General features: G+C 50.0%; 1 protein-coding gene across 2 annotated transcripts in view; it reads left to right on the top strand.

Moving 5' to 3' along the window:
* Window positions 1-10,570, top strand: part of ST5 (suppression of tumorigenicity 5) — a 75,519-nt gene extending 64,949 nt beyond the window's left edge. For both annotated transcript variants that reach the window (XM_010829305.1, XM_010829304.1), the window contains 7 exons: window positions 809-957; window positions 4,622-4,799; window positions 5,063-5,104; window positions 6,651-6,762; window positions 8,104-8,343; window positions 9,164-9,250; window positions 9,797-10,570. In XM_010829305.1, coding sequence (XP_010827607.1) covers window positions 809-957; window positions 4,622-4,799; window positions 5,063-5,104; window positions 6,651-6,762; window positions 8,104-8,343; window positions 9,164-9,250; window positions 9,797-9,831 — 843 coding nt within the window. In that variant the 3' untranslated portion in view covers window positions 9,832-10,570. The remainder of the gene's footprint in view (window positions 1-808; window positions 958-4,621; window positions 4,800-5,062; window positions 5,105-6,650; window positions 6,763-8,103; window positions 8,344-9,163; window positions 9,251-9,796) is intronic.
* The last annotated feature ends 4,054 nt before the right edge of the window (window positions 10,571-14,624 follow it).

The following is a 14,624-nucleotide window of genomic DNA, read 5'->3' as shown; positions in this document are numbered from 1 at the left end:
GCTGCCCACCTCGCTGAGGAACCAGGGGAGGACCAGGCGGCCCTGGTGAGAGCCATTTTGGCCTGGCCCGAGCGCCATCAGCTCCCCCTGCTCGCATTGCCAGGGTCATTGCCACCCTCCAGCCTCATGCCTGCCCCCAGGAAAGTGCTGTCTGTGCCATATCGCCGACCTTGGGAGTGGTCTTACCGCCCCACTGGAGGGAAGACGGCTAGGTCTGGTCCTGATCAAGAAAGGCCTCTTCTGGCCAAGCTGTGGAATAGCCAGCCATTTCCCAGTGTTTTCCTTGTTCCTGTCACAGGGATGAGACACGCTGAGAGAGGCCAGGACAGAGCCTCTGGAAGGAAACAGTTCCTTGCAGGAAACGGAGGGGGCATGGCAACAGGGACACTAACATTGTCCTTCTGGAGATGGGTGAGGGGTGAGCAGAGCCGCCTGGAGGGCCGTGATCCGTTGTGGGGGTCCGTCCATGTGGGGGCTGAGACAGGCAAAAGGTCAGGGAGAACCGTGCGGGGAGACTCCCTCACTCTCCTGGTTTGAAAGAGCGGTCAGCTGTCCTCCTCCCTCCCCCAGAGCCTGGCCACCTGCTTCTAGAGCCTCTGCCTTGTTTGCAGTGAGCCCTCCTGCCCACAGGCTGGGGTCTGAGGACTGTGGAGGAGGAGACTGGGTCTTATTGCATAGCCAGCGGTAGAGTGGAAGCCTCGGGAGAGAGACTGGGGAGGGAAGCGAGCTTCAGGTCGCTTTGTGCAGGACCTGGGAGTGGCACCCACCTGATCTGCCTGGATCCCCTTCCTCCGCCGCTCTCCTGCAGGTATTAGAGCTGCGCCGGCCCACGGACTCCCGGCTGGAGCACGTGGACTTCGAGTGCCTTTTTACCTGCCTCAGTGTGCGTCAGCTCATCCGAATCTTCGCCTCGCTGCTGTTGGAGCGTCGGGTCATTTTTGTGGCAGATAAGCTCAGGTAGGGCCCAGCAGGTGAGGTGAAGAAGTGGGGAAGACATATCCGCTAATTAATGCAGCGTGTGTATGGGTCCTAGTATATGCTAGCCACTGCGTTAGTATGTGGAGAGTGTGCGTGTGTGGTGGGGGAGTGCGACTGCGTGTGTGGTGAGAGAAGGATCAAATGGAGAGCACAGGTTAGCAAACATGGTCAGAGAGGATGACTGAGGGAGCAGGGCTTGTGCGCACACAGGGTGGCAGAGATGAGGGCCTGATGGAGGACTTGGCTGGAGGGAAAAAGACAGACGCTGCTTCTTTTGTAGCAGCCAAGATTGTATAGGTGCAAACCTATTTATATAGAGAGAGGTAAGAAAGGAAGGAGACTCCTAGCAGACAGCCACATTTCCCCTGGAGGGGGACGCAAGGCCATCTCTGTGGGGTGCTGCTTTTTAAGAGAGTGATGAGCTCTGGGGAGAGCCATCATGAGAAGGGGTGAGGGCACTGACTAGGGATAGTATGAGGGGTACTGAGCTGTCCAGCGAGTGTCACCTGGAAAAGGCAGTTGAATGGAGTGACCCAGGCGGGCACATGGCGATTTGCTGAGAAGGATGAAGTGAGGGCCTTGAGGGTGCTGGGGAGGACGGTGCTTGTAGGGAGGCTGGCCAGACTAGGAAAGGGCAAAAGAAGTCCAGGGACCGGAGCTGCCACTGAGGCAGGGGAGCTGGTTGAAGAAGAATCAGAAAAGAGCTGAATAAATCACATGTGTTGGCATTTATGGTTTTGGAGGGAGAGGAATTCCAGATGCCAAGATCTGGTTGTGGTCAGGGAGGGGATGGAGGAAATGTCACTGGACATGAGGTGTTCTGGTAGAAGCTGAGTCCTTCTGGGCAGCCAAGGTGGGTTTTTTTTTTTTTTCTTTAAAGGTCATCTCAGTCCATTTGGGCTGCTGTAAACAAAATACCACAGGCTAGGTCGCTTATAAACTATGGAAATTTACTTCTCACGTTTCTTGAGGCTGAAAGTCCAGGAGCCAGGTGCCAGCGTGGCCACACTGTGGTCAGGGCTCTCTCCCTCAGTCATAGCCGCTGGCTTCATATTATGTCCTCACATGGCAGAAGGCAGGGGGCGAGGGATCTCTGAGGGATCTTTTTTGTAAGAGCACTGATCCCATTCATGAGGGCTCCACTCTCATGACCTAAGAACCTCAGATATCACTGGGTGTTTGAGGGGACACAAACATTCAGACCATAGCAAAGAATATATATAGTGGGTGGGACAGGCAGGGAGAGGATGAGATCTCAGCAACATATTGTGTGTTTTTTTGTCGTTACAGAGGGGCAGTAGTTTCTTTAGAGTGGTGGATTAATTTAGTCTTTTAGAGCATTTATTAAGCTATCGCTATGTGCCATAACATACGCTAGGTGCTGATATGAGGGGCAGAAAACTCTTCCTCCTGGTTTTTCCCCCAAAAAACTTTGTTTTGTGTGTGTGAGGAGGTCATTTAGGAAGTAGGAGAAATGGACTCCCGAATGCTCTCACAGGGTGTTGGGGCAGGAACTTGGGCCCACCCTCAGCCCAGAAGTGAGGAAGAAGAAAAACCAGAGCTTCTGGCTTTTTCAGAGAAAGCCAGGTTTAGAAATGAAGACTACTTCCCCCCACCCTGAACCCCGCTTCCCGCCACAGCTCTGTGTTTCAGTATACCACAGTTATATGTATGTCCGTTAGGCCTTGTGAGGGGACCGAGCCAGCTGCTGGAACTAGCCAGCTATGGAAGCTCCCTGGGGCCCCATCTCTGCCTCTCTGCCATCCGTGCTCACGTCTGCCAGCAAAGCCCCGGCTGCCCATCTCTGAGGCTCTGGCCTGGTCAGACCTTGATGCCCCTAGCAGAGCAGGCCCGAGGCTTCTTTCCCTGAAGGTTTCACTCCTTCACCAAGGACAGAGCCTCCTCTTTGTGACCCCCCCACCCTACCCCCAGCCTGGCTCCAGCAGGGCTGTGAATACAGTGATTGTTTCCTGTGGCTGCAGCTGCCTCTGAACACATTCCTGGACCGTTCCTGGAGGAAAATACCCCAGGGTCCTGTTCTGGCCTGGCTTGGTGTTCAAGTCCTGCCAATCCTGGGCCTAGAAAAGATGCCCTCCCTGCTCGGGGGCTGCCTCTGACTGGAGAGGGCAGAGTAGGCAGCCCGGTGAGGCCTCACAGGGCTGGAGTCCAGCCAGCTCTTGTTCCGTTGCTCACATTTTAAGTTGTCCACAAGTCCTTGGTCCCTCTGGCCTAGTTCTGATGTCTGTGCCAGTGGAAGGGTGTGCACACACGCACACACACAAGCTTGCAGTGATCAACCCTAAGGGTTGTACAAGCCTGACTGCCAAGCCCCGGGCCCCATTGGAAGGCGTTGTGGAGATCACTGTTTCCTTTGACCCTGAGATGGCCCTTTTTTAGATCTTTTTCAGGTGGCTCCCCTTGGGGTTTGGGGAGTGCTGTCCCCAGGGAAAGGGCTCTCAGGGCCAGAATACTTGTGTCTCTGCCTTAGGACCCAGCAGTATTTTAGTTGTCCCTGGGGTTGCCAAAAAGCTTGTGAACATCCAGAGGTCCTTCTAGAAAAGAGGGTTTGTTTCTGTCATGGACTGGAACCATGTTCTCTGACTGGTGGTCATTAGTCATGAAAGGATGACAGTCCCTGTTGGAGCCAATCAGGTAGAGCCCAGGGCCTTCATAGCTAGTAGGTGGGACCAATAGATGCAGAGAGACAGGGTGGGAAAGGCAGGCTTGAGAATGACTCTGGGCCACTGTCTCATTTGTGATATGGCCCTGAGGGGCGTGTCCTTGACTCCTCTCCTGACAGGTAGATGGTTCAGGCCAGGTGTGTCTCCTGTGGTGACTGGTGACCCATGCTAGCCCTCAGCACTCACTTCTATGCCTTCTGGCTAGCCCTGGGGAGATTCTCCTTCTGGCCTCCCATTGGTCGTTCTGCTTGGACAGCCAGCCCTGTGATATGGTGCTGGAGTCCCCTCTAGGCCAAGAGAAGGCTGACCCACTGAGAAGTCTGGCCTTTTCTTGGAGCCTGAGAGGAAAGACAGAAGTGGATGAGAATGGCGCCAGCCTCACTCAGTCAGCCCGCTTTCTCCAGTTAGGGGAGTAGGGAACGGTAGACGTGACTGAACTGGGAGACAGGAAAACTGGCCATGTCCCACGTCTGCCACTTCTGACCGGACTGACCCTGGGTTATCAGTGAGCCCAGCTGTAAAATGTGGACTTGGTAAGATGACCTCTGTAGGACCTTCCAGCTCTCTCACACTATGAATTTGTGATCACTCTTGCTCAGCTTACCTTTGTATTCCCTGGCCTGAGCTGATCCTCCCCAACTAGGTCAGGCCAACCTGTGCATTTGGGTGGCCCTTGTAGGGGGTGTGTATGTGTGTGTTCAGGTGTTGCTATGTACCTTCACGGCTGTTCTAGGTATAGCCACCAAGGAGGGCACCACTGCTGGCCCTGTGGCCCTGAGCAGGGGGGATGTGGGGGCTTCATCAGTCTGCAAGGTCAGACCCAGGCTGAACCTCCTTAGCGTCTTTGTTGCCCTGGGATTAACATGAAAGGAGGTCATGAGCCTAGCCCAGCAGGCACTAACTCCCCTTCCCTGAAGGTGCTGGGCCTGGGCTCAGTGTTTGTCTGTCTGTCTGTCTACCAGTACCCTGTCCAGCTGCTCCCATGCGGTGGTGGCTTTGCTCTACCCCTTCTCCTGGCAGCACACCTTCATTCCTGTCCTCCCGGCCTCCATGATCGACATCGTCTGCTGTCCCACCCCTTTCCTGGTTGGCCTGCTCTCCAGCTCCCTCCCCAAACTGAAGGAGCTGCCTGTGGAAGAGGTGGGCCATTTGGGGAACCAGCTGGGGGGAGGATGGGACAGAAGGAACAGAAGCCCCCAGGAGAGAAGGGCAGAAGGGGAAGGGATTGGAGGAGGCTGCTGGGATCTTCTTGTTTTTGTCTCCAGCTCTTCTCCTTGCTCCCTGGGAGGCCTTTCCCTGGCTGGAGTTCTTCCTGTTATCTGACCCTGGGAATCCAGGGTATCTGCGCAGGGCATTTCAGGGATTCATATCCTGAATCACTGCCCTTCATGACTCTTTCCCAGGCACTGATGGTGAATCTGGGGTCTGACCGATTCATCCGACAGGTAAGAGTGGGACATTGCATGGCCTGCCCCAGGGTGGGCGCTTGTTTGATACAGAGCACCTAGCACTGTTGCACACACATACTCCACCCTCGTAGCTGACTGCTGAGCTCTGGGTTCCACGTTCACAGAGCAGACAGTTGAAAAGTGGCTGGAGGACTATCCATGATGCAAAGAATGTGGAGGAATGTAAAGGTTTGTGATTGTTGTCAACTTCAAAGAGTCTCTGTGAGTGGTAGAAATTCTGCTGGGCACATAAAGGAACATAATCTTAATGCCGTAGACTTTGGGAATGTAGTCTGTTACACGCACCACTGACAGAGCTCTATCTCCTGGGTACCAAGCATCAAGATATGGACACTGAATCAGAATATAGAGACAGGCACGGCAGCCTAACCTTGCGCCTGAGACGTGGGATTTCCCCATCCCCCCCGCCCCCCGCCAACCGTGCTTCCCACCTGGTGCCAGAGATGGAGGAACTGGGGAGACTTCATTGTGGTGCTGGGGTGGGAACCCCTACTGGTCCTGAGCAGTGAATGCCACCTGCCCCACACTTTTTATCTTTGTGACCCTGGGCAAGTTTCTTAACCTCTCTCTATGCCTTAGTTTCTCTTCTTAAAATGAAGTTGATAGGGACTTTTCCTCTTGCTCCAGTGTTAAGACCTCACCTTCCAAGGCAGGGGGTGTGGGTGGATGCCTGGTGGTGAAGCTAAGATCTCACCTGCCTTGTGGCCAAGAAGCCAAACATAAAATAGAAGCGATATTGTAACATGACTTTCCAGGTGGTGCTTGTGGTAAAGAACCCACCTGCCAGTGCGGGAGACGTAAGAGATGCAGGTTCAGTCCTGGGTCAGAAAGATCCCCTGGAGGAGGGCACGGCGATCAGTATTCTTGCCTGGGGAATCCCATGGACAGAGCAGCCTGGTAGGCTGTAGTCCATAAGGTCACATAGAGTTGGACAAGACTGAAGTGAGGGCTTCCCTCATCGTCCAGTGGTTAAGAATCTGCCTGCTAATGCAGGGGACATGGGTTTGATCTCTGGGTGGGGAAGATCCCACATGCTTTGAGGCAACTATGCTTGTCTGCCACAACTACTGAGCCCTTGCTCTAGCGTGTGAGAGATGCAACTCTTGAGCCTATGTGCCACAACTGTGGAAGCTCAAGTGCCCTAGAGCCGGTGCTCTGCAACCAGAGAAGCGCCACCACACAAGAAGCCCACGCGCCGCAAGTAGAGAGTGGCCCCTACCCTCAACAAGACAGAGCCCTCCACAGCCCCAAAGACCCAGCACAGCCAATAATAAATAAAATTTAAAAATAAAAGACTAAAGCAACTGAGCTCGCACACAGTATTGTAGCAGATTCAATGAAGACTTTACAAATGGTCCACATAAAAAAAAAAAATCTTTAAAAAAATGAGGTTGGTAAAATTATCAGGGTTATTGGGAGGATGAAATGAGATTATATTATATAATCGAGCTTATATATTCAAGCTCTTCAGACAGCACGGGCACAAAGGAAGTGCTCACCGTGTGGTCCCCTTCTCCCGCAGATGGATGATGAGGACACGTTGTTACCTAGGAAGTTACAGGCGGCTCTGGAGCAGGCTCTGGAGAGGAAGAACGAACTGATCTCCCAGGACTCAGACAGCGACTCCGATGATGGTGAGTGAGGCCTGCCCCACGCAGTGGTTGGGGGGAGTGGTGCTCTGGTCTTTGATTTCCATTTTCATTTATCCAGCAAGTATCTGCTAGCTTCCATGTTGAGAGCACAATTTCCAACCTCCTGGTTCATGAGCTGGTCCTAGACTTGCTCTACTCTGGGCCTGGGCCTCATCGGGCCTGGACCCTGCTGCTGTGCACCAGACCCACCTGGCTGATGAAACTCAGATATAGGACCTTGGTCTCACTTTAGCCTAGAATTTTCTAGCCCTACTCCTTTGCTGACAAAAGTCCATATAGTCCAAGCTATGGTTCTTCCAGCAGTCGTGTGGGGATGTATGAGAGTTAGACCGTAAAGAAGGCTGAGCACCAAACAATTGATGCTTTCAAACTGTTGTGTTGGAGAAGACTCTTGAGAGTCCCTTGGACAGCAAGGAGATCCAACCAGTCAATCCTAAGGGAAATCAACCCTGAATACTCATTGGAAAGACTGATGCTGACGCTGAAGCTTCAGTACTTTGGCCACCCAATGAGAAGAGCTGAGTCATTGGAAAAGACCCTGATGCTGGGAAGGATTGAGGGCAGGAGGAGAAGGGGGTGACAGAGAATGAGATGGTTGGATGGTATCACCAAATTGATGGACATAAGTTAGAGCAAACTCTGGGAGATAGTGAAAAACAGGGAAGCCTGGTGTGCTACAGTTCATGGGGTTGCAAAGAGTCAGATACAACTTAGCAACTGAACAACAGCTCCCAGTGTGGTTCAGGGAGTTATGGCTTGATTGGGTCTGAGGGGAGAGGAATAGTATAGTATTTTATCAGAAGGAGTTCAGAAACTTAGATAACATCAGAGCTGCTTCTAGGGGTGGCCCAGGCTACAAAGCTCCCCTCTTGCCTCTAATTTTTCTCTTCCTCAGGAAGTTTGGGAAGAAAAACCCAAAGACAGCTGGCAACCACAAGGACTCTTCTTGCTGTTAGGATGCTAGTTATTCCTCTGTCTCAGGCCTTGCCTTGAGCCACTGCAGGAGGTGGAGGGAACTTCCTCTTCCTGTGAAGCCAGGGAAACCACCAGAGGGCAAGGGGTGTAGGGGGGAGTGGGGCTCTGGTCTCTGATTTCCGTTCTCACTCATTCAGCAAGTATCTACCAGCTTCCATGTTCAGAGCACAGTTTCCAACCTCCTGGCTCATGAGCTAGTTACAAGCCTGGGAGCACAAGAGCTAAAGTTCCAAGAACAGATAAGTGATTTTGGCTACAGTTTAGTTGAGGAGATGGAGACAAGACCCCCTGGAGGCTACGATTGCAGGCTCTAGACCTGAACCTCAAAGGTTTTCTTTTCTTTTCCAGAATGTAATACCCTCAATGGGCTGGTGTCGGAGGTGTTTATCCGGTTCTTTGTGGAGACTGTTGGGCATTACTCCCTCTTCCTGACACAGAGTGAGAAGGGGGAGAGGGCCTTTCAGCGGGAGGCCTTCCGCAAGTCTGTGGCCTCCAAAAGCATCCGCCGTTTTCTTGAAGTTTTTATGGAGTCTCAGATGTTTGCTGGCTTCATCCAAGACAGGGAGCTGAGAAAGTGTCGGGCAAAGGGTAAGGCCAGAAGAGCCTGGGTTGGGGGGTTCTGAGGGGTATCAGGTCTCCTCCGGCTTTTCTGCTACCAGCAGGCTGAGTAGCCAGGCACAGTGAGCCTCCATCAGTATCAGCCAGGGCAGGCCTCCTAATATCCCTTTTCTTCTAAGAGGGACCGCCAAGGGCACTTTATCCTCTGCCCCAGAAAGTGCCTTCACTAGGCTGGGCACAGGCTGGAGCCCTGTGGCAAAAGAGTGGGGCTTATTTCCACTTTGCCCCTCTTCATAGGTCCTTATTTAGAGAAAAAGGCCAGATTGTGCCATTTAGGGAGTCCTGAGAATCCAGGGTTGAAGAGAACTGAGCCAGTTCTCTGTCTTAAGTTGGTGGCAGTCTGCACTCAAAGCACAAAGGTTATCTCTGTTATTTCATCAGCTCTGCTCACTGTAGAGCTTTTTCTTCTCATCAAGACCTTTCTAACCTCAGGACTGTTGCGTCTTCTGTCCACCGGTACTGTCCCTTTAGTGTAACCTTTTCAAACAACATGATAGAGTGTCTGAAAGGAGCTGGAGAAGATGCCCACTTAGGGGCAGCTCTGATACCACGTTGCATCCTCACCACAATGCAGCTCAGGCCATCAGCAGTGAACACCAGTGAGGTGTCATTACTAATAGTTTTGATGAGCCGGTCTGGATTCTGACAGGATGCTCCTATAAGTTACAATCCCAGGTCTGTGGTTCCCCCCTTTTTGGGATCTGTTCCCTTTGGTCCTCTCAACAGGAGCCTTCCCTTCCCTTCCCTTCCTCCAAGGACTGTTCTCTTCCCTGTTCTTCCTCTTCTGCAGGCCTCTTTGAGCAGCGAGTGGAACAATATTTAGAGGAACTCCCAGACACTGAGCAGAGTGGAATGAACAAGTTTCTCCGTGGTTTGGGTAAGCAGCCTTGTCACTGATGAGACAAGTTCAGCAAGGAGGGGGTGGGGTGGTTGGTGGATCTGTACCCCAAACTACTCTAAATAAACCAGCGACAATGGGAATTTATATTAGGGCTGTAGACAGAACAGGAAATCTGACAGATATTCACTTCAATCGGGTCTTTTGGGGTGCACTTCTTCCTGAGTGAACATGAGAGTCGTTAGAACCAGTGAGTGTTCCTCATGGCTATAAGGGGAGGTCTACTAAGAAGTAGCAGAGTGTCCTTCTCTGAAAAAGCTCCCCTCCCTTCAAAGAGCTCAGCCAGCTGAACCATAGAATCAAAGCTTGTCTCACTTTAAAGGAAAATTGAGACCAAAGAAGTTAAATGGCTTGCCCAAGGCTGTTCATGATTAATACCAGAGCCTAATTAGAGCTCTAGAGTGTTTTCACTATCAGGGTCTAGCTGCAATCCAGTCTCTCGAATCCTTCTCTCTCACTGAGAGTTAGGACTATTGGAAGTGATGATACTGAAACATTCTCACTCTCACCCTCTCTGGCCCACAGGCAACAAAATGAAGTTCCTCCACAAGAAGAATTAAGCCCCTTCCCCAGAGTCCAGTGCCTTGCAGAGCCTGGGGAGGGGACCCAGCCTTGGATCCTTTGGGCTGCTGTGGCCGCTCTGCCTCCACAGACCCCACCCTCCAAGCCAGCCCACCTCTGCCTTCACGACATCCCAGGATACTGTTTGTAAATAATCTGCTGTAAGCTTTCTTATGTTTTTGTAACAAGCAAAGAGAATCTGGTAAATATTTGTATATTCCCAAGGGGCTGGGTGCTTTCCTGCCCTGCCTGAGCATGGATGAAGTTTTGCTGGGTGCTGGTGACTGGCCAATTATGTGCAGCTGACTGTCTCAGCCGAACCACTGATCTTCCCCTGGAGGCTCCTGGCCTGCCTGCCTGCCTGCCTGCGGCCCCTGCTGCCAGTCTCGGGCCCTGGAGAGCACATGCTGTCTTGTCATGTATGAGACTTTTTAAAAAAAATCTTAGAGTTTCTATTTTTTTCTAGTAGTCCCCCTCCCCTAAGCGTCTGTTTTGAAAAGCAAAGGCCAATCAGTCCCCATTTGCAGCATGGTACCAGGCTCTCGGGCCTGGCCTTCTCTTCTTTCTCCCACCTTTGTGATGGTCAGTGAGGCATGGGAAGCCCACCCTCCAGCTCTGCTAGTGTCCTCCAGGCCCAGCTCCCAGTCAGTGGTGGCCATGATGCGGTACAGGGCATCCCTCCTTCCCACCATCTACGGGTGTTCTCAATAAACAGTGTATAGTTGTTTGGGCCCAGAGCCCCATGTGTTTCTTGGCTTCATTATCTAGAGTTCTCTCTCCAGGGGAATGGGCTGAGGCAGGATGAAACACCTCCATGCAGGGAACTGAGTACTCGATTAAGAGTTTAGCTTTCGTGTGGGTCACTGACCTCCCCTGAAATTGAGTTCTCTGGCCTGAGCTGTGCGGCTGGTCTTGTGTGTGCATGGTCACTCACTTGTGTCCGACTCTTCGCGGCCTCATGGACTGTGGTCCTCCAGGCTCCTCTGTTCATGGCATTTTCCAGGCAAGAATACTAGAGCGGGTTGCCATTTCCTCCTCCAGGGGATCTTCCTGACCCAGGGATCAAACTCCTCTCTTGCGTCTCCTGCACTGGTAGACCACTGGTGACTTCACCACTAGCGCCACCTGGGAAGCCCCATATGACTGGTCTTCAGTTCAGTTCAGTCACTCAGTCGTGTTCGACTCTTTGCAGCCCCGTGGACTGCAGCACGCCAGGCTTCCCCATCCTTCACCAACTCCTGGAGCTTCCTCAAACTCATGTCCATCGAGTCGGTGATGACTGGCCTTAGAAGATGCCTAATTACTGTTCTAGCTTAGCTTCCCTCTCCAATAGCCAAGTGTTCAGATTCTGTGTGTTTCCACTGATGGAAAGAATGCTTATTGCCTCTTGGCTTCCCTATTAGGTTAATCTTACAATTTTCCTATTCAGTATGAAGCCCTTATGACATCACTGGGTACCCTAACATCGGTAGAGTCAAGCCCAGCTAAAGACAACCCAGGGCTTGCTTATAGCTTGGGCCCATTGTTTATGGCTCTTCAATGTCACGCTGTGAAGTTTTTTTCCATTGGAACCCTTAGAGGTGTGCACGCAGAAAACTTTGCTATATTCTTTGGAAAAGCAAGGAGGGAAGTAAGGTGGGGAATATGGGTGGCTTAGGGTTTCTATCCATCCAAGGCCTTCACAGAGACAAGACCTTGAAAATTTCCAGGATGGGGCAATAAGCTGGAACTTTCTTCCTTGGTATTGGCTTCGGGTCTGGCAGGATTTGAATCATAGTTTTCCTGTCCTTCTACTCTATCCTACTTGTTAAAACAGGAGACCATATCTTCTGCAGTCCCCTTTCCTCCTCCTCCCCATCTCCAGTGACTCCTGCACAGGTCCCAGTCTGTGTGTGGTTGGGCGTTGCTGTCTGCCTTATAAAGCGGAGGTTTTATCTTTTAGGAAGACAGATTGGTCTCTGAAAAAGCCTCTTACATAGTTGGCTTTGGCATCTTCCAAGAATAGGAGGGCACACTAACTAGGCCTCATGAGGCCGGTTTTACAGGTGAGGTAAAAAGAAAAGATAGCAGCTATAACCAGAAAGTCCAGAGTAGGGTGTTGTTACCTCCAGAACTTGTCACTTTAACTTGGTTTCATGAATCACAGAAGTGGAGTCCTTAATAAAATAATAGTTTCCAAAGGTCCTATTTCTTCCCCCTTTCCTCTCCCTCTCTTTTTTAATATGTCTCCAAAGAATCCCCAGATATGCGATTAGATCACAGGATTCAGTTCAGTTCAGTCGCTCAGTCGCGTCCGACTCTTTGCGACCCCATGAATTGCAGCACGCCAGGCCTCCCTGTCCATCACCAACTCCCGAAGTTCACTCAAACTCACGTCCATCAAGTTGGTGATGTCATCTAGCCACCTCATCCTCTGTCATCCCCTTCTCCTCCTGCCCCCAATCCCTCCCAGCATCAGAGTCTTTTCCAATGACTCAACTCTTCGCACGAGGTGGCCAAAGTACTGGAGTTTCAGCTTTGGCATCAGTCCTTCCAAAGAACACCCAGGACTGACCCCCTTTAGAATGAACTGGTTGGATCTCCTTGCAGTCCAAGGGACTCTCAAGAGTCTTCTCCAACACCACAGTTCAAAAGCATCAATTCTTCGGTGCTCAGCTTTCTTCACAGTCCAACTCTCACATCCATACATGACCACTGGAAAAGCCATAGCCTTGACTAGATGGACCTTTGTTGGCAAAGTAATGTCTCTGCTTTTGAATATGCCATCTAGGTTGGTCATAACTTTCCTTCCAAGGAGTAAGCGTCTTTTCATTTCATGGCTGCAATCACCATCTGCAGTGATTTTGGAGCCCAGAAAAATAAAGTCTGACACTGTTTCCACTGTTTGCCCAAAGATACATAGGTATAAATGACTATTTCTTAAAACCTGTACCTTTTATGTAGCTTTAAAATACAGTGTTATTTTAACCTTAGGGGTCCCCCCCTGCCACCTCCTCCTGTGGCCACAGCTCTCATCCCAATCTGGAAAACTGATACTGGCACACAATGGCTTGGAATGGGTTGCAAGGGCCTATACAGTGACTGCAACCGGCAAGGCACAGAGGTCTCATCTGAAAGGTAGAGGAAGGTGTGTCTGGGGGTCCTGGTCTGGGGGTGACAAAAAGTGTTTTGGGTTTCTTCCCAAATTCTGTTTTCACATGATCTCTGGACCTCTAAACTGATGGTTCTCAATCCTAACAGATCAATACTCCTTTTCTATAGCAAATACTGTAACTCCCCCCATTACTATCCTGAAATGAATCCATAGATAATATAACCTACATAAACATATTAACTGTGATATAGTCTTAACTGTAACATAAAAGGGGAGAAATAAAAGGAAAATTATTTTGTCATAAAATAACATGTATTTACATATGCAAATGCTTGGGGACAACCATATTAGAAGGTATAATGAAGTCAGATACTTACACCTGTACATAGAATTGCTGTGAAAGCAACAGCTACCCATGCAAAAAGTGTTGAATTAGCAATTCAGATACTAGTAAGTAGGTGTTAACTACTGGTAAGAGTTTGCTGAAATGAACAGTTTGGGGCATTATTCTAAACCGAACACACTATGAGTGTCCTGGATTTAAACAATAGTTGGAATCCCAAAAAACTGCTAAGCATATGAAAACTACAAAAAACAAAAACAAACATCTTTTTGATTGTGTGAAATGAAATTAGGTGGGTTCTAAACTAGATTTTGTGTTTTGAATCAACCTATACATTGAATACCAAGGGAACATTTCATGCAAAGATGGGCTTGATAAAGGACAGAAATGGTATGGACCTAACAGAAGCAGAAGATATTAAGAAGAGGTGGCAAGAATACATAGAAGAACAGTACAAAAAAGATCTTCATGACCAAGATAATCATGATGGTGTGATCACTCACCTAGAGCCAGACATCCTGGAATGTGAAGTCAAGTGGGCCTTAGGAAGCATCACTACAAACAAAGCTAGTGGGGGTGATGGAATTCCAGTTGAGCTATTTCAAATCCTGGAAGATGATGCTGTGAAAGTGCTGCACTCAACATGCCAGCAAATTTGGAAAACTCAGCAGTGGCCACAGGACTGGAAAAGGTCAGTTTTCATTCCAATCCCAAAGAAAGGCAATGCCAAAGAATGCTCAAACTACCGCACAATTGCACTCATCTCACATGCTAGTAAAGTAATGCTCAAAATTCTCCAAGCCAGGCTTCAGCAATATGTGAACTGTGAACTTCCAGATGTTCAAGCTGGTTTTGGAAAAGGCAGAGGAATCAGAGATCAAATTGCCAACATCTGCTGGATCATTGAAAAAGCAAGAGAGTTCCAGAAAAACATCTATTTCTGCTTTATTGACTACGCCAAACCCTTGACTGTGTGGATCACAATAAACTGTGGGAAATTCTGAAAGAGATGGGAATACCAGACCACCTGACCTGCCTCTTGAGAAACCTATATGCAGGTCAGGAAGCAACAGTTAGAACTGGACATGGAACAACAGACTGATTCCAAATAGGAAAAGGAGGACGTCAAGGCTGTATATTGTCACACTGCTTATTTAACTTCTATGCAGAGTACATCATGAGACATGCTGGGCTGGATGAAGCACAAGCTGGAATCAAGATTGCTGGAAGAAATATCAATTACCTTAAATATGCAGATGACACCACCCTTATGGCAGAGAGTGAAGAAGAACTAAGGAGCCTCGTGATGAAAGTGAAAGAAGAGAGTGAAAAAGTCGGCTTAAAGCTCAACATTC

The sequence above is a fragment of the Bison bison genome, unplaced genomic scaffold (genome assembly GCF_000754665.1).
Source record: "Bison bison bison isolate TAMUID 2011002044 unplaced genomic scaffold, Bison_UMD1.0 scf7180017864503, whole genome shotgun sequence".
Taxonomy (NCBI): domain Eukaryota; kingdom Metazoa; phylum Chordata; class Mammalia; order Artiodactyla; family Bovidae; genus Bison; species Bison bison.
This window is presented reverse-complemented; position numbering and strand designations above follow the sequence as displayed.